The 19,852-nt window shown below is 42.5% G+C and overlaps 1 protein-coding gene across 2 annotated transcripts; it reads right to left on the bottom strand.

Moving 5' to 3' along the window:
• Positions 1-396: 396 nt before the first annotated feature.
• ELOVL2 (ELOVL fatty acid elongase 2) lies at positions 397-19,474 on the bottom strand. Of its 2 annotated transcripts, none has more exons than XM_029053170.2 (7): positions 19,413-19,474; positions 15,710-15,897; positions 12,294-12,371; positions 10,036-10,207; positions 6,505-6,629; positions 5,472-5,606; positions 397-3,394 (listed from the first exon to the last, which is right to left on the bottom strand). In XM_029053170.2, exons 2-7 carry the CDS (start codon positions 15,872-15,874, stop codon positions 3,269-3,271), a joined length of 801 nt encoding a protein of 266 aa, XP_028909003.2. In that variant the 5' UTR covers positions 15,875-15,897; positions 19,413-19,474; the 3' UTR covers positions 397-3,268. The 2 variants fall into 2 exon arrangements, with proteins under 2 accessions (XP_028909003.2, XP_028909004.1); XM_029053171.2 differs by lacking the exon at positions 19,413-19,474 and adding an exon at positions 18,997-19,072.
• Between the last annotated feature and the right edge of the window lie 378 nt (positions 19,475-19,852).

Genomic DNA, 19,852 nt, shown 5'->3' on the forward strand with positions numbered 1-19,852 from the left:
GCTGTCCTCTTAATTCACGGTGCCTCTCCACGCTCCAGTATTTCCAAATCTCTCCTAAGTCTTAACCATTTTAACAACATTTTCCACAGCGCTCTCTCTCTCTCTCTCTTTCAGAGTTTCAGATATCACTTTTTCTTTTCCTGAAATCTGTGGAAGCCTGTTTCTTCTTTTCTGAGCTCCTCAATTTTCCCCAACTCTTGAAACAATTTTTCTTAAACTCATCCATATCAGAATAGGAAATGTTTCCACATTCAGTCTTCGTGATGATTCTGACGGTGTCTTCCTTTTTCAGTTATTTTACTTGTTCTTTAGGTGACTGAGAAACAACCATAATAGCTAATAGTACTAGAGAAATATTAAGGTTTTAAAATGAAAGAATTGAGCAATTAATCCTCATGCTGTAAAAGTTCTGAAATCCCTGTGTATGACGCGATCATTTATTTGTTCTTTTCTAAATAGTTGCACATCTCACCTACAAACATCTTTGATGAACTGTGGCATCATGCCAGCTTAAAGTAAAAATCCACAACTTTCACCGAGAAGGCCTATTCTAGGAAGAACAATACCTTCTATTGCCTTGGCATCCACCCTGATTGGATCAGTTCTCCGTCTGAGTACAAGAAACTGATGCCCGATCCATAAACACTAAGAAATATTCTCCCCCTCTTTGCATCAGGGTGGAAAATCCCTTTAGACTTTGTGCATTTTTTTGCCTGATTTTCTCCCAGTCTGAACCAGAAATACTGAGCCATCACCTTTCTGTTCAGATAAAAATTCCACTGTACTTTACTCCAAAGAAGAATGGGGAAACAAGCAACAATTTTGTTGATAATAGTCACAAAAATACAGCTTTTACGATGTTAAAGGACATAAGCACATCCATGTTCCCAACTATTCTGTAACTAGCAACAGATTAGACATCTAAAAGTTTTATGTACAGCAGTAAACGTCCTAAGAACAACACTTTTCAAAAGTCAACAATTTCTTCAAAAGTGCAGCAGTTGAAAGATGTTTTGAGACAGGTAAGAGTATTTGGAACATACCTGATGCAATTTAGACTTCACTAAAGATGAAGTCTGTATTTACCAGCCCTTGAATGTTTCAAGTAAGGCGCTACTTTTTTTTTTTTTTTTTGTTAGGTTTTAGAAAAACAAAAGAACAGTCCTGAAATTGAACACCAAGGTTGGGTTATTTCCTCAGACTTGTCAGCTCTGTGAAAACTTTCAAAGAGGATGGGTGACGCAGTGACTTTCCGCTGAGTTGCAGCTCTTCCTTTGCTCCAGAGTCTCCTGGGTTTCTCCCCCGGACTTAGTTGCTTGGGAATCTGTTATTCACTTAAGAGCTGGCTTGCTCCCCTTGCTTCCCACACCTCAGGACACCCTGGGAAAGGTCAGTCACAGCCTTAGAGGAGGCGCTATTATTCCTTAGGCACTGCCTGCTCAGGACACGGTGACAGAATGAAGCTAGACAGTTTGCTTTAACCTGCCTGCCAGCCAAACCACAGGAAGTGTCAAATCAACTGCGGCCTTGAGCTACTTGTGGCAAAAACACAGTCTCAACAGCTGTTCTTGGTTTAATGTGGTGCACAAGCACGCACAAACCCTAAGAAATAGGAACTGCTCCAGTACAGCCATCTACTGTAGCACTGGAAGCTTCTCGGAACCCAGAAAGGCCCTGCTTTAAATGTCAAGTGCCAGAAAAGAGAGCATTATAACAATTTCCGAGTAGGTCTAGAGCAGGAATGCTTCAATAGTTTAACACTGAATTCTTCAGTTTTGGTCCCCTCCTCTCTAAGGACACTGGGCCTTGAAAAGGACAATGCTGATGGAAAAGAATTCAGGTGCCAGCAGGTTTTCCTTTAGAAGGAACATGCTAGTACAGTATTGCTTTGCAGGAAAATGAGCTAGCCCAGATAAAAGTTGGCCAGTTTACTCTGTCCTCACCAAGAAGGAAAGAGCTGGAGGAATGGGTAAAAGGCAAAATACTCTTTTTCTGCCTCACATAGCCAACTCTCGCCAATTAAATGAACTGAAAACAAGCTATTTTTTTGTTTGACATGAGTGATTGCCGCAGATTTCTCTAGCTAAGATGTAGTTACAAAAGTAGCCAGTAGTCACTGTTTAGGGCATAAATTGATTGCCGTTGTATTCTCCAAAATCTATTTTGTTCCAAGCCATATGAGGGTTTGGTGTGGCAGTATTGTTGAATCTCAAGGAGGAGTGAGAGGCTGTCGTCAGACCTTCCTCTGGGCCCAAGATTGGTTGCTTCTGGAAGCAATTCAACCACAGAGTTTGAACCTGGTAAGGAGGTTCACCATCACCCCAATATTTCCCATGGGAATGTTTTCCACAGAGTTCTTCTAGATTTCTTTTTCTCCTTTCTGTGCTCAAAAATCTCAATGAACTTCATTGTGACCCAGGGTATTGGTGCAGCTTCACCCTCGGGTTGAATTTCAGTATGCTGCAAATTCCATTTTGGATTTCTGGACACATTTGGGTGAGGGGTATGGCTCAGGCAGAAGAATCCTGTCGGACTCCAGTCCTGGCCCAGGGAAGAAGGGGACAGACAGCATTAAATGTCCTGCGTATATGCCAGGCTGTCCATCAATGAACTAAAGCAGAGGCTGACCAGATGTGCAAATAGCAGAGGGAACTTGAAGCTGCAAATGTTCAAGACCCTGATTTCAATCCAAACCCCCTGGTTAAGGGGATTTGGCATTGTGCGAGGCACATCTTTTTTTAAAAAATCAATCCAGTAGGGCCAATATTATGTGGTTTGGGAGAGAGGCAATATGTGAGAATCTCTCTCCTACCTCTTCCTCCACTCCCCTGAAGCCTGGACCAAAGGAGTCCAGTGGATTCTTCCCATGAATTTTGCTTAACAGAATAGAACATACCCTGTGCTGCAAGAGACTTACTAATTTAGTAGAAACATATTAATTAAAAAAGCCCTAACGTTTTATGCTGCTCCATATAGATTGGATTTGCATGTGAAACAGTCAGTGAATAAGGCATCGTAAGAAAGTGTGTGTGTGTGTGTGTGTGTGTGTATGTATGTGTGTAAGGGATAATGTCATTTTCAGCACCAAAGGTTAACAAACAATGAGTTAATGATTAACCTTAATAGAAATACATTTTTCTAATTGAGGACAAATGGCTTATACATTTTAACAGCTGTCAGTTGCACTAAAACATAGAACATTGGACCCAGTTTGTATTATCAGGAACATTTTCTCGGGTTGCTGTGAACCCATTCTGCTTCACCCGGTCTATTGCTCTTTCTTGTTCACTATGCCATTGCCTGCAGACAAGTTGTCTTTGGGAAAACCATTCTTGATTTCCTTCCCAGCTGGGATCTCCTTCAGATCTTTCTTTAATGGCTTGTTCCGGTATGTCTGGGGGGGGGAGTGTAGAAGGGGGTAGAGTAGTGAGAATTAACAACACTTCTATATATTCTTAATTACATTAGGAGGCAGTCTTAATTTACATTGTGGGTTCTTTCTTTTTACCTACTTAAAATTTTCTTGTACTGGAGAATTTCTCTTTAACCCATCAGTGGTATTTATTGAGCTCAAAAATGGATCCTACAGGTCAGACACCTCAGCAGCATGATGCTTCATGCTCAGCAAGCTTGTGTTTCTTGTTGCACCAGAAACACGTCTGGCAGGGACAAGACAGAGAGTCATTCTGCACAAATCACTGGCCCTAGAATCAATTCCTGTGTGCACATTCTCAGTCCTGAAGTTTTAGGTTCTACCCGCCATTCTTAACTGGAGACCCCAGCCATCATTGTTAAGCACTGTATTAAGCACTTAAGAGAGTGTACACCTGAAACAAGAAGCATGCTCCCTCTCTCTAGCAGTTTGCAACTGAATGGGGGAAGCAGACTGACCAAAACAGCTTTCAATAATAATGATAATTGTGGTATTTGTTAAGCGCTTACTATGTGCCAGGCACTGTACTAACCCCTGGGATAGAGACAATGTAATTGTGTTGCACACAGTCCCTGTCCCACATGGGGCTCACAATCTTCATCCCCGTTTTACAGATGAGGGAACTGAGGCACAGAGAAGTTCAGTGACTGCAGGAGGATGAACATGGAGAGAACCAGAAAACACAGGAAAACATTTCACTGCACGGAGTTCATGGTTTATTTAAAATGTGAACTATACATGTATTGGTTAGCAGGGAGTGAAGAAATTTGGATAGGTAGAGTCTTCCTAGAGGAGCAGCATGGTGTACTGGCTAGAGCACAGGCCTGGGAATAAGAGGATGTGGGTTCTAGTCCTGGCTCTGCCACTTGTCTGCCGTGTGACCTTGGGTGAGTCACTTCACTACTCTGTGCCTCAGTTACCTTATCTGCAAAATGGGGTTTGAGACTGAGAGCCCCACATGGGACAGTGACCGTGTCCAACTCGATTTGCTTGTGTCCACCCCAGCGTTCAGTACTAGCCTGGCACATAGTAAGTACTTAACAAATACCATAATTATTATTATTCCTACAATGGTATTCATTATGAAGGGATTGAAACTGTAGGTTCCACTTTCTTCTTCTGGTTATGAAGTACTGAAGTGATGACTTTAGCTATCCTTACTGTTCTTGATTTTGACTTCCTTTGTTTAGTATTTTTCTTCCTTAGATGTCATCTGAGGACACATTTGTATTTTAAAGCCTTTGTTCAGTCAAAAGTCTATTAAGTGCCCCGAGGGACTTCCTGGCTGCTTTATGAGAGTCAAGGAGCTGGAAAGGTTAGCCAGAAGTCACTTTCTATGTTTGTCATGGGTCTAAACTATTAATGGTTTCCTTTTTGGGAAAATACAAATCAGAAAATGGGACCTCTTGTTTCACTGAAAAACCCCAGATATAGTTGGCAATGATGCATGGCTGGGGTCACATGTTCAACAGTCATTCAGCACATTTGTGTATTTTAGAAGATTTCTAATCAGAGCAATTTACAACTCTATCTGAAATCCTTCTGAGTCCTCTTAAGGAGTTCCTTACAAATGGGCTTAACTAGAAATGACCATGAAATTGAAAGCTGAATCTAGAAACGGGTTTATTAACTCAGTTATACTCTCCCAAGCACTTAGTGCAGAGCTCTGCATGCTGTACACACTCAATAAACATCATCGATTGATTATTAAATTTTAAAAATGTCATTGCCCCTTAAAGCAGCTAACGCGATCTTTCCACAGTCATGGATACTTGATGTTTTCTCTAATGTGCAACTCTGTAGTTCAATTAGTTTAGCATAAAGAATGAGTACTCCTACTTACTGAAGACTAAGCATTATCCCATGCAAACAAGGCATTTTATTTCAATGAGCATTCATTTACTGAAAGGCATTTTATTTCAACGAGCATTATGCAACTGGTGCACAAAATAAAACTACAGTGTAAGTCGGCAGAAAATACAACTATAAATAAATTAAATATGATGCCATATTCAGCCCACGCAGGTATTTAACTTACCTGGATGTAAAAATTTATGAAGAGTATGACAAGTGTGAGCATATACGAAGACTGGAAAATGAGACACCCGAAGGGAAAGCCACATGGTGCCACAACTGCACTCATAGTGTGTGTAATGGTCAGAAGAAACTGAACCTGAAAGAGACCCCAAAATTCACAAGTGTGAACGCTCTGCTAGTTCGCTTGAGGTTTTTAGTCACACAAAACCTATTTACATGTTTGGGGAATCTATAAACCAATTGTACTGTTTCCGAAGTGCAGCTGTTGATAACGACTCCCTTAAGTCTTCAAGGCATAAATGGTAATGAAATAGAAATATGCTTCTGGAGTATTACTGATTTTCACCAGGGGTTTATGGCTGCAAAATGGAACTTTTTAAAAAATTTGCAAACCTACTCTGTGTGCTTACTCCTTTCTTTCTCCCTTCTCCTTAGTTTTCTCTTCTTTTTCTATCCTCCCGGTCCTGTTGGTCTCCTCCCATTCTTCATGCTTTCTTCCCTCTGCCTTTCTTCCTGCATAACTCCCTTCCCACCAAGTGTCCTCTACTTTTTTCTCTAACCCCTCCCCTTTGTCCACCACATCCTCTGTTTCTCTCCCCCCTTCCCTCCCCCCCCCACACCCCTGACCAACTTTCCCTTCCCCCTGAGTGGGCAAGAAGAAGCATGGCTCAGTGCAAGGAGCCCAGGCCTGGGAGTCAGAGGACTTGGATTCTAATCCCAGCTCTATCACTTGTCTGCTCTGAGGGGCAAGTCACTTAAACTTCTCTCTGCCTCAGTTCCCTCATCTGTAAATTAGGGATTAAATACCTGTTCTCCTTCCTCCTTACACTATAAGCCCCCTGTGGGACAGGAACTCTGTTCAACCTGATTAAAATGTATCTGCCCCAGAGCTTAGAACAATGTTTGACACATTGTAAGCATTTAATCATCTTTATTATTACTATTATTCCCTATGCACAAACTTCAGATGGCTGCAAAGAGGGTTTAAAGCTGAACTGAAATGAGGGGGAAAATGGAAAGAAAAGCTAACATACCAATTGAGCCTGGGTGAGGTATTTTTTCCACCAGAGGTACTTGTGCATGGATGGAATCACAGACAGTCCATAGTACGAATACATTAGAACATGAATAAAACTGTTCAGTGTTGGTCCAAAGAAACCTATGGGAAACCAATGGAAGGTAGAGACAGAGCATTGCTTCTTCTAACAATCCCAGTGTTTTTGAAGATGTAACCAGTGTATGTGACACAAAGGTTGTTTGTTGAGTGTATCTTCTGGGAATAAGTTACTTAATGCTGTCAAATGATTTTTCAGTTGAACGTGCATATTTCCTTGGAACTCAGGATTTTGCAAACCCCAACCAATGACGTAAGTTCCTAAAATAACAATGAATATCTTTCTATACAGAACATACAACCTGATGTCAAGTCACAGGCTAGGACACATTGTGCACAATTCCTGTCCTGCAGGATTGCTGCTTTCATTCATCTGGGCAGCCAAAATAGGTGAACTTTTTGGAGGGCAATTTGCTATGATTTTTTTCCCTGAGAGTTAGGGTCTTTGCCTAACCACAACTTCATAAACCTCACTCTTCCATACATTCCAGAGGATGCCAGAGGATGAAATTGGAATGGGACGGTCCATGTGAGTGAGTGTCCCAGGGCTGATATTATTGGGTTTGTTTCTTTTCTGATCAGGGAGCCTACAATCAAATGATAAAACAGTGGAGAAGCATTTTGGCCTATAGGAAAATAAGAGCACAGGTCTGGGAGTTACAGGACCTGGGTTTTAGTCCCAGCTCTGCCACATGTAACTTTGGGAAAGTCACTTGACTTCTGTACTTCAGTTTCTTCATCTTTAAAAGGGGGACTGAATACTTTTTCTCCCTCGGACTGTGTTTGATCTGCCTATACTCTAGCACCCCCAGCATTAACTATCAAATCTTGGCACATAGCGAGAACTTAAATACCATTATGGGGGTTATTTTTGATTTTTTAATCACTTTGCTCACTGGGGGCCAAGGCATTGTGCATTAGTTGTCATACCTAGTCTTTGGAGTTTCAGGTACAAGGCCAAGATCCCTGCCTTAAGTCTGTTCTTTTTCTACCTGGAATGGGTTGTCAGAATGGAAGTTGGGAATAGTCTTGGTGATGGGTGCAGCTCACAGTTCTCCCTGCATGGTGCCCACAGTAAAAGGAAAAATCTGGTGGGTTGAACAGTTAGGAACTAAGAATCTTTTAAAGAAATTCCCAGGGAGCCTAACAGTTTAAGCCCGTCAAATGGCAGGGACTGTCTCTGTTGCCAACTTGTTCATTCCAAGCGCTAAGTACAGTGCTCTGCACATAGTAAGCGCTCAATAAATACTATTGAATGAGTTAGGGCCCCAGAAATTGACATAATTAGTGAGCGAAAAATCTCCCCAGTCATTTTTCCTCTCAGCACAGCCAGCAGCTCCTTGATTGACCCAGTTCTTCTCCCCAGCTGTAGGTTTCCTGTTGCCAAACCAGTGCTCCATTCAATGCTCGCAGCTACCTGAAGAAAGGACCTCAAAATGTGACTGGTTCTTTCCAGAGAGTTTCTATGTGGGAGGGAGGGGGCAGATTTGCTGCTCATTTTCTAGGTTTTACTCTAAAGCTATACAGTAAATTGCCTGGCTCCATTCAGTCACATTTACTGAGTGCTTACTGTGTGTAGAGCACTGTACTAAGCGCTTGGGAGAGGACAATAGAATAAACAGACAAATTCTCTGCCCACAACAAGTTCCAGGCTGTGATGAAGTCAGTGATAAAGATGAAATGGGCCCTACATGTTCCCCTCTTGCAAGCTTGCTAAAATTCACAAGCCCAGAAGAAATTTTACCAGATCTTCTGCATCTCAAGAGACATGCAGGGAGCAAACAACATGAAATCTTTGCCATGTGCCCATAGTGATTCAACATTCATCTGCTACCCAACGCTAGAAGCAGTGTGGCCTAGGGGATAGAGCCCGGGCCTGGGAGGCAGAAGGTCATAGGTTCTAATTCCAGCTCCGTCACTCATCTGCTGTTTGACCTTGGGCAAGTCTCTGTGCCTCAGTTCCCTCATCTGTAAAATGGGGATTAAGACAGATACCAGGTGGGACAGGGACTGTGTCCAACCCAATTATCTTGTATCTACCCCAGAGCTTAGAACAGTGCCTGGCACATAGTAAGCACTTTTAAAATACCTTAATAATAATTATTATAATTATTATTTACTTCAGCGGTAAATTGGAAACTGGAGACAACTGCAGGGTGTCTAGTTTATCCGGATCAACTCTTGTAACCTCAAAGGAACCTGGCACTCTAGCATAACTACAGAAAAACATCTTTCTGAGCATGCCTGAACCTGGATTAGATGCATGGGTAGCAATAAGAAGCTAATCAGTCTATGCCTAATACGTTTACCCCAAACTACAGCTAGGTGCTTGGCATCACAGCTCTGGAGGAATTTATTTGAATATTTTCAACTCTCCTGAGCTTCCTCGCCTTATCATGGACAAAGAGAAATTAGTCATTTGAGTCTAATGCTTAAAGTTGCTATAGTATTCAACCCTGTATGGAATCTGTCATCCTCAAACCACTCGATTAACATGGAGGCAGTGGCAGATAAATTACTTCCGATTTATTTTTGAATTCTTCAGTGAATGAAATGCATCCATTGAAAGCTGAAACAAAACTGTTCAACTTGATAATTGTCCTTCCATCAGCAATTGGAGCTAAGGGACTGGATCCAAATCAATCTGGGAGTGCTGCCAAGAGACCTTTTTTCCTACCACTGAGACTCTGATTTGCATTGACTGTCACTGATGGGAGAAGCAGAAGCCGACTGTCCTTGGGCTTCTCAGTAAGCTGTCTCTGGCAAACCCCAAGCCTCTGGTAAAGCTACTTTTCAAAAATCTGGCCAACTCCGATTAGACCTTTGGACGAAGGAGGCTATGTAAAATACTATTAATCACTTTCAGTGACAACCCAGAAGTATGCTCTATTTAGGAAGCTGGGAAAAGCACAAAGCAGTGAAGGGAAAGAATGAGCCAGTGTAGGTAACGCAACAGCCCAGCAGTGGCTAATAATCTAGGCCCAACTGGGCCACCTTTCCAATTGCCATTTTGGAAAAGTGGAAGGGACAAAGACCACTGAGGCTTGTGCCAGGGAAGCAGGGTGGCTTAGAGCGAGCCTGGGTCCGGGAGTCTGAGGACCTGAGTTCTAATCCAAGCTCTTCCAGTTGCTAAATGTGTGATTTTGGATAATTTCACTTAACTTCTCTGTGCCCAGTTTCCTCAACTGTAAAATGGAGATTCAATACCTGTTTTCCCTCCTACTTAGACTGCGAGCCCCATGCGGAAAAGGGTCTGTGTCTGGCCTACTCAACGTATCTAACCCAGTGCTTAGAACGGGGTTTGATGCATAGAAAGTGCTTAAGAAATCCCATAAAAAAGTCAAAAATTGTGGTCCTTTCTCATTTATGCTGCTCCAGTTCCAATTCAATTTGCCAAAGAGTGAATTGTTAAGGGAACTTCTCATAAGCCGAGAAACGAATCCAAACTTACTCTGTCCACAAGGTATCCAGTTCATAACACACCACCAAATATTAAACATGGAGGCATGATGGTATACATGAAGAAAAGTGATCTGACTGTTTTTCTTCCGCAAAACAAAGAAAATCGTGTCCATGAACTCTATCGATTTGGAGAAGTAGTACCACCACAACACTTTGGCCACCTAAAAGTGAGAAGAGAAAAAGTACGAGTCAGTGAGTTCCTCCTATGTTGATTCCCAGTGGGAAATGAAGCATTTTGGACCATAAAACATCTTACTGGATCAAACACCTAATAGGGGAAGCAGCATAGCTTAGTGGATAAAGTACGGGCCTGGGAGTCAGAAGACCTGGGTTCTAGTCCTGGTTCCTCCACTTGTCTGCTGTGTGACCTTGGGCAAGTCACTTAACTTCCCTATGCAATAGCTTCCTCAACTGCAAAGGGGGATTTGATAGCCGTTCTCCCTCTTACTTGTCTGTAAGCCCCATGTGAGACAGGGACTGTATTTGGCCTGATTAACTTGTATTTATCCTAGCACTTAGAACAGTGCTTGGCACATAGTAAGTACTTACATGCCATTAAAAACCCCCTCAAATTTCAGGGAGAGGCATGTAGTTTCACTTAGAGATAAGACAGTAGAATGGGTTATCTGTAAAAATTGTGGACTCTTCTTCCCTAGAGATGTTTATTAATCAGGTGTTTAAAAGAATCTCTTCAAACTTGGACAGTCACAAGTTTCACAATCTTGCTTTTATTTACCGAGTCAAGCAAGGTGTCTATTATTGATCTGCAACAACAGTAGGGAGCAACTGACTGACAAATTCTATCTGACAGATCACTGGTTCCACTTGGACAAGCCATCTGAGGAGTTATTTCCCAGTTGGACGGAGTATCTCTGATCAGAGACAGTAATGCAATTGTAGCAAGACCGATGGTTGGCATCTATCTGATTGGATCAACTCTCCATTCATTCATTCAATAGTATTTATTGAGCGCTTACTATGTGCAGAGCACTGTACTAAGCGCTTGGAATGTACAAATCGGCAACAGATAGAGACAGTCCCTGCCCTTTGACGGGCTTACGGTCTAATCGGGGGAGACAGGCAGACAGGAACAATGGCAATAAATAGAGTCAAGGGGAAGAACATCTCATAAAAACAATGCAATCCTTCTCCCTCCTACCTGGCCTGTGAGCCCCTTCCGGCCAGAGATCCAAACTGACCACTTGTATCTACCCCAGCACGTAGCACATAGTAAGCACTTAAGTGCTATCATTATCATTACTGGTTGTTATGTCAAAGTCTCTATCGTAAGAGACGCTCTCTAGTTGGAGAAGGGCAGAATGGGGTTGGTTTACGATTAGAAGGGTCTTTGTCCCTAGAGAATTTGTTTTCCATTGGACCTCTTTCCAAATGTATCCTGTTCCTTGAAAATGGATCCATTCCATAAAATGGCAGCGGACTGAGAGTGTGGCTGAAATCCATGCAGCCCAATGTGGAGAGGTTACATTTAGCCATGGGGTTTTCACCTGACCAAGTTGCAGCTATGATGGAGTCACTCGGTCCTCCATCTGAGCCCTCAGTTAAAAGCCACAGGAGATTAATTTCTGAGCCCAAAAGACAGGGGCGGGGTGTGAGGGGAAGCCTGAAACTGGTGTGACTGCAAGGTGATTGAGTCTTCAGGTACTACACAAAAAAGTGATGAACTATTGTCCATCTCATATACAGAACAGAAGCAAATGGGCTTTAACAGCAACCTGATAGACTTGCTAGATACTGTATAAGGAAAAATCTTCCCACCAGCAGATTGTTTTGAACAGGTAGGTTAGCATGATTGTTAAGGAATCTCTTATTTGGGAGATCTTTAAAAAATTAATATAATCGTCTCTGTCTGAAATAGATTAAGTAGGAGCCTGCCTAAAACTGGGGGATGAACTCGGTGATATTCCCCCAGCATTTCTAAAATCAGTGAGAAGGTAAAGTCCCAGAGAAATCCAGCCGATGCTCCTGTCTGAACCCCTACCTGCTTCCCCTTAATGCAGGTGACTCGATAGAATGCGCCCCAGGTGTTTTTTCCTACCTCATGCTAATAACCAAGAGCTTCACTCTCCCATCTCTAAACCAGGACTTCCCATTTTGTTGCCTTGGAAGATGTGGATTTTTCTCTTTGCCACCCTTCCCCCTATCAAACGTGGCTTTGGAAGGCAGAATATTCCCCTACCCGTTTCAGTGAGATTCAGCTGCAGCTGTCAGTGCATTATCTGTGCTTACCCGAATGTCACTTTTCCCTGCACTGTTGAGATTCTGGCACTGTAAGTTGTAGCCTCCTTCCCAAGAAGAGAGGATAAGCTGGTATTACAACAAAAGGAGAAAACACAGCGAACAAGTCAGACAAAAACATTCATTCATCTTTCCTGTGGCACTCGTTCAGGGCATTGTGGAAACGGCTAAATCCTTGGACTAGTGCCAGTGTATTCCTAGAGTGGATATTATTATGGGTTTTGATTCTCGATGATGGCTGGAAGGTGCAGTGCAATAAAATACAATTACAAGCTTTATCTGTCTGCATTCAGGCTTGAGGTCTATTGATTGTTCCACAGTTTATCTACCAAATGAGGAGTTATAACCATTTATATATACCCTCCTAAGAACCTACATTTGATATATGTGCACAGATGATACAGTTCTAGGATTCCACAACACGTGCTGAACTCCTTTCCATCTTTGAGCTCTAAAGGCACATGTCTTTTTCCCAATGGGGAATTCACCTCACCTCATCCATGAAGCCTTTTCATACATATCCCACTAGGATCCATACACTTCCTTACCATCCTGGAATAAATTATTAGGCACTGAGCTTGGCTCATTTCTGTCATTTTTGTTTTTATGTCTATATTTGGTTTTGCCCTAACTCTTCGGATAAAATTGTATGCTTCTTGATGGAAGTTATGTCTATTTCCTTTTCACAATTCTCACTGCAGAATTTTGCATCCTACAGATGCTTACTATCTGCTGACTTACACACTGGGAATCTAGATTTCTAAGTGGACCTACGTGGTGAAATTTAGGAGAAATTTAGTGGGGGAATGTAGTAAATGCTGCAATAAATGTATTTTCTTCTCCCAGTAAAAACCTAGAAACCACAAATATTGCACAACAATTCAGTTTGAAGCTCTTTGTAAACCTGTTCTTAAAAGACATGCCTCTGATATACTAGAATTTTCAGGTTGGCAAGCGGATTTTGATACACTATGTATCGATTAATGAATATTCCTTCAAAAAAAGTGACCACTCTACTGCTAAAACTTGGGAAAAGATGCAATCGATTTTCGTTGGCATACCTAGAGCAATTATTGAATCATCAATCATTTATTAGGTGATTACTGCTTGCAGAACACTGTACTAAGTGCTTGGGAGAGTACAAGATAACAGAATTGGTAGATACATTCCCTGTCCAAATCTCTTCCTATTCATAACACATTATTTTATGATAAATCTTAATCTGCAAAAATCTCTAACAGTCCTTGCTTTGTAGTTTCAGGATTAATCACATGGTCAGGCCAAGAAAGAGAGACATTCTGCTTTTCTCGCATCTCCTGCAGAGTCTCATTTAGATTCCCTGGCTGGAGTCCAGACCCTCAGAATTTCCTGCTTCATGAAAACAGAAGGAAAGAAGTCAGTAAAGTGCTTTTCTAAGCTACTGAAATTGTCTGGGTCAGGAAAACATCTAACTAACTACTCATTTGTAGAAACTCGACTTGTGAGATGCCGATACTCCACTCCGATGCTTTACCTGCTTCTTGCTTTAGAATTGTCAAAGCAGGTGACCTAGTGGTGTTTCTTGTCTTCCTATTAAATTATAGGTTCCAGAGGGGCAACCCATGTCCTTCTGACTTCCCATCTCTAAACACTAGGAATTAGTGACCGTAAATTCTGTGGCTTTTTGCATCACTCAATCTTCCCAGTATGATGGACCATTTTCATTAACTAAAAGAGCAGCATATCATACTGCACCCAAATGGACGGAGAGCAAATTCAACAGTGATGCCATTCTGCTACTAAGATGGGAGGTAAATCCCACAAAATAACTACCTTTCAAGCTGGCTGACTGACAGGCATGAAGTTCGGCTTTCTACTCCCCTCCAACTCCCCGTGAAAAAATGGGAAAATGAAAATTTGAGGGAGAAGCTCTCAGATGTGCTGTTTACGAGTCTCTCCGTCTCCTGTTTGGACAGAACAGGGACATACCCTCTAGTATTTCTGTTAAATGGTATTTGTTCATTCAAGGCTCTTATTTGAAGTCTTCTGGGGCACATGAATAAAATAACGTCCGCTTCTGCTGGCAGGACAATAAGTACTTGTTTTTCCTCTTGTAAATCTCTGCATACTGGGGCCCTACAGAGGAATGGGAGGCGTGGAATACTATGAGGGCTGTGGGAAACAAGTCAAAATGCCATTTCACACCTCCAGGAGTCACGCCTCCAAATCAGTGACACCATGAACCAAATTTAAGATTTCGAGACTGTTTCTCAAGAAAAAATAACTTCTCTTTGAGCACACCTCCACCCAAACCAGTTACAGCCACCTCTCAGTCACCTATTTTAAGGGCACAGAGGTAGCTTGGGAGAAGGAATCGTAACGATAATCTAACAGCCTCACTTTAACCATTAGTTAAAATCAGAAACCCCTTGTGGGACAGGGATAGTGTCCAAACTGATTATCTTGTATCTACCCCCAGGGTTTAGCCCACTTCAAACACTTAGTAATTGCAATTAAAAAAATAGCTCGGGAGATAAACTTCAGTCCCTTCTCAGGGGAGGTAGTTTTGCTCATGAGGACCACCTCCCCCAGGAATAGCCCTCGTACTAGCTGACTGTTTTCAGGAAGAAGGGAGCTTGAACCCAGGGAAAATACAGATGTATCAAGTACACCTACTTTTTCCATAATGCTTGTTCTGCATTCTTGCAGAGCACTGTATCAAGGAAAATGTACCATTCGCTGTGTCTGACACCACACATGACTGTTTTTTTTCTGACATCTCACGGCTCACTATCCAGCCAGATGTGCACCTGTAGAGAATGTTCCCCAATTCTGTCATTGTGTTGTATCCACGATGTGTAATGAAAACATGCATTCTGACAGAACTGTATAAATCCATCATGGATTGCAAGCTCCTTGTGGGCAGGGAACCTGTCTAAGAACTTTGTTGCTTTGTACTCACCCAAGCGCTTAGTACAGTGCTCTGCACACAGTAAGCATTCAATAGCTGAGCCTTATTATTTCATTACCCCTTGTTCTGGTCCAAACTTTGCTCTACCCTTACTCTCTCCACCAAAAAATATTGCCTTTCTTGGTAGTATCCTCATCCTCATCTAAGCCAGAAGCCCTCCATGTCTCCACGCCGCACTGACTGACTACCTTAGGCTGCAAGCCTGGCTAACATAGGTGATACCATATACAACTCCACATCTGTATTTTTCAGTGCCAACACGGGTACGCTGCACCGACACCTGTGAGGTACAATGAAAGACGGCAGAGCAGCAAAATCTTAGGACTCTCTTGGGAGTTTCTTCTGGAACGAGCACTGATGGGCCACAGCAAATTCTTTGGTGGGTGAATGTAGAAACCAATAACCTCTGGAAAACCTTTTACAATTTAATAGTAGTGTTGGCCGTGCACAGACTTACCTCCAGAAGCATGTAAAAGGAGAGTAGTGTGATTCCAAGATTATACACAATGAGGTAACTTCTGAGAGAAAATGCAGGTCTGTTCTTCATATACTTAGAGCCCAACCAGATGGAAAGCAGGTAAGTTACAGTAAGGAAAAAGGTAGGTAGATATGAGTCCAACATGAACCATCCTTGGACTCGGGGATCTGAAAAGAAAGATACTGTCTTAACAGTGAATGGTTCAGGGAAGGAGGATTTAACACCAATCCATTTCCTGAAAAATATTTGCGTTACAAGTAGGAAAGTACCATATTCTAGAAATCAATAATAATGGCATATATTAAGTGCTCGTTATATGCCAAGCATTGTAATAAGCAATTGTGGAAGATACAACATAATCAGATTGCACAGAGTCCCTGTCCCACAAGGGATTCTCAGTCTAAGAGGGAGGAGAACAGGTACTTTATCCCCCTTTTTCCAGTTAAGGAAACTGAGGCACAGAGATGTTAAGTGTTAGCTGTTGCAAATTGGCAGATTAAGCTAGTAATTTGTTTAATCTTTCTTCTAAATGCATCGTAAAATTATTGTTCATCTATAAGTGGTATTGTGTGTTTGCTCCATGGGTGCAGGGATTGCATCTAACAACTCTGTTGTGTTGTAATAATAATAATAATGGTATTTGTTAAGCATTTACTATGTGCCAAGCACTGTTCTAAGCGCTGGGGTAGATACAAGGTAATCAGGTTGTCCCACGTGGGGCTCACAGTCTTCATCCCCATTTTGCAGATGAGGTAACTGAGGCACAGAGAAGTAAAGTGACTTACCCAAAGTCACACAGCAGACAAGTGGCAGAGCTGGGATTAGAACCCAAGACCTCTGACTCCCAAGCCTGTGCTCTTTCCACTAAGCCACGCTAAGTGCTTAGTACAGTGCTCTGCACACAGTAGGAGCTCAATAAACATCATTGATTGACTAATTGGAGCCAGAAACTGGCTTAGAAAGTGACAAGGAGTTGGAAGTGAGCTAACTCCAGAAGAGATTGGAAATGGAAGGGAGGGAGCCTCGAAGTCTGGAACCAGCATGGGAACAGGGCTGGGGCATCAGGGGAACAATGGACTAGCAAAGTGAGTCTGGAGTCAGTCCAGAGAATAGAAAGGAGTAGGCAAGGGCTCAGAGGTTTCTGGAAATAGAATAAAAGCAACAGGCAAAGATAGAGACTGGGGGTGTTATCACTGGGATTGCTGGGAAGCCAAAATAAGAAATCACCCTGTCTATAAATGGGCACAGAGTAAGCATAAATTATTGTGAGAGTGAAATGATTTACTTCTATTTACATTACTCATTTGGGGAGAGGGTAGGGAGGCATTTGTCCCGGGTCAGACTGACATGTGACTTTTTGGTTTTGCTTTCAGCACCTCCTACTTACTTTGATACTTGCTCCACCTCCAGCCCTATGGCACTTATGTACCTGACCTTATACTCTGCACTTTCCCTGACTGTAAGTTATTTTATTGTCCTTTCTCCCTCACTAGATTGTCAGCTAGTCCTCTCCTTACTATTGGCTTTAAAACACTTAAATCATTGATTTCTTACTAAAATCCAGCCCTCACTTCAGTCCTCTAAGATCAACCTACTCACTGTACCTCCATCTCATTTTATCTTGCCACTGACCCCTGGACCACATCCTCCCTCTGGCCTGGAACTCCTTCCCTAATGATGATGATGATGATAATAATAATAGTATTTACGCACTTACTAGTGTTAACCACTGTACTAAGTGCCGGGGGTAAATATGAGATAATCAGGTTCCACGTGAGGCTCACAGTCTAAGTAGGAGGGAGAACAAGTTTTGAACCCCCATTCTGCAGGTAAGGGAACTGAGGCACAGAGATATTAAGTGACTTGCCAAAGGTCACAGAGCAGGCAAGAGGCAGAGACGGGATTAGAATGCAGGTCCTCTGAATCCCAGGCCCATGCTCTTCCCACTAGGCCACCCTGCTTTTTGTACAACAGACCACCACCCTTCCCCCATTCAGAGCCTTACTAAAAAAATCACATTTTCTCCAAGAGGCCTTGCCTAAGCCCTTATTTCCCCTACTCCCTCTCCCTTTTGTGTTGCCTGTGCATTTGGATCTATACCTTTTAAGCCCTTGATATTCACCCCATCCTCACAGCACTTATTTATATAATCTGTAATTTATTTTAATGCCTGTCTCCCCCTTTAGACTGTGAGTTCCTTGTGAGAGGGAACACATCTACCATCTCTGTCGTATTTTCCCAAGTGCTCAGTACAGTGCTCAGCACACGGTCAGCTCGGTATCTACCGCTGATGGACCGATTCAATGCACACAGTAAGCACTCAAATACCACTGACTAACTTCTTTAAGTATCCGACTCCAAAATACCTAGCACATTTCTGATTACTAAATACTCAAGGGGAAGCATGTCAGTCCAGGAAAGTACAGCACTTCTGTACATATTAAATGATACTGATGTTATCTATCCATCTATCCCTTTCAAAGGGAATTTCCACTAAGGGGATTAATAGAAGTCTAGTAAATAGACATAGCTCCATTCTTAACTGACACCACATTGTGAGAATGCCACATCGATATTGCTTGTGGCCAAAGTTCAGCTGGAGCTGGGGTTATAGGAATTTTGTTTAACTCTTTATTGCAAGGGTGGAATTCAAAGGTTGAAAATCCACTGTATGCTTTCAGCCATGAACTGGAAGCGTCTCGCTTGGGGCAGTTTACCTGAAACCTTACCAGGCTTCGGTCAAACAGCACCAGCGTGAGATATAGCACTATCGTGAGAAGCAGCCTGACCTAGTGGATAGAGCCTGGGCCTGGGAATCAGAAAGACCCGGGTTCTAATCCTGGCTCCGCCACTTGTCCGCTGTGTGTGACTTTGGGCAACTCGCTTCATTTCTCTGCGTCTCAGTTACGGCATCTGTAAAATGAGGATTAAGGCTCCATGTGGGACAGGGACTGTGTCCAACCCGATGTGTTTGTATTCAGCCCAATGCTTAATATAATGCCTGGCAAATAGTAAGCACTTAACAAATACCACAATTATTATTTCATTATTAAATATTCATGTACCACTGGTTCAGGTTTAAAATGAACTTTAAATTTTGGGACCAATTTTTAATTTTGATTATAGGGGTAAAATGAGACAGGGATTTGGGAGAGACCGAGAAAGATAGAAGAGCTAAAATAGCAAGACCCAAGTCTTGCAACCTGAAGTGAGTGATGGTGGGAGTTCAGCCCAAAAGGCTGTGGGGATGGAAATAAGGACTTCACCTTCACCGCTGGGAACTCATGAAATCAGTGATTTCCCATCATCCCCTTGGAGTTGGCGTCCATGCCGGTGACTTCTCCTTTCCTGGACATTTGTAAGAACAGGATAGAAACCCATTTGTCTGAAATGGCTAAGTGTTCATTCTGCAGGAATCAAGAAAGGTTGGTAATTAAGATCTCTCACCTTCCAGACAAGTAATTAATCAGTCAATCAATGGTATTTGAGAGAGCTGTTGGATAGGAGTTTCTCTTTGATGTGGTGAAGAATGGGGGATCTCTGGAGGTTTGGGAGAGTGGGCCAGTGTTTTAGAAAAATGAAACAGGTAGCAGAGAGAAACATGGGCTGGAAAAGGGGAGGAGAGGAAGCCAGGAAACCAATGAAGAGCCCATGGGAATCTTTAAATCACTCACTCACTTACCCCGAGGGCCAAACAGGTTGTCCACAAAAGCACTGACTTCATGGTCTAAGGCTTTTAGCTGCTCCTGAAAAGATAAAGGTGTGATCACTGGGGATTTTAAAATTTGACTGAATCTCTCAGGATCCAAAACCTTTGACTATTAGGCACAGTGAGCACCCTTGGCTGGCTGGATGGGGACAAAGTGCTTGCTCGGTACTTCCTTAATTTCATTGCCCTACTGTGAAACAGCTCAGAGAAGGAGAGTGACTGCTGGGGCTCTGCCAACAGTGGTCAAGGTTGTTGATGGAAGAACTATCCAGGATATCGAGCACGAAGGAGAAGTTCAGAAGGAGTCTCGAAAAATAGCCAGCAAACATGTGCAATGAAGATAGCAGCAACTCCCCTGGCAGTCACCGTTACTTTTTAATGCTACAGCCCAGCATCGAAACTATGGTCAGGCT

The sequence above is a fragment of the Ornithorhynchus anatinus genome, chromosome X2 (assembly GCF_004115215.2).
Source record: "Ornithorhynchus anatinus isolate Pmale09 chromosome X2, mOrnAna1.pri.v4, whole genome shotgun sequence".
Taxonomy (NCBI): domain Eukaryota; kingdom Metazoa; phylum Chordata; class Mammalia; order Monotremata; family Ornithorhynchidae; genus Ornithorhynchus; species Ornithorhynchus anatinus.

Coding starts and splice junctions, on each gene's coding strand:
- ELOVL2 (XM_029053170.2), bottom strand. CDS start 15,874: ATGTTGGACTCATATCTACCTACCTTTTTCCTTACTGTAACTTACCTG. Junction 6,630..10,035: donor CTGGATACCTTGTGGACAGA/GTAAGTTTGGAT, acceptor GGTTTCCCATAG/GTTTCTTTGGACCAACACTG. Junction 3,395..5,471: donor TCATAAATTTTTACATCCAG/GTAAGTTAAATA, acceptor TCCCCCCCCCAG/ACATACCGGAACAAGCCATT.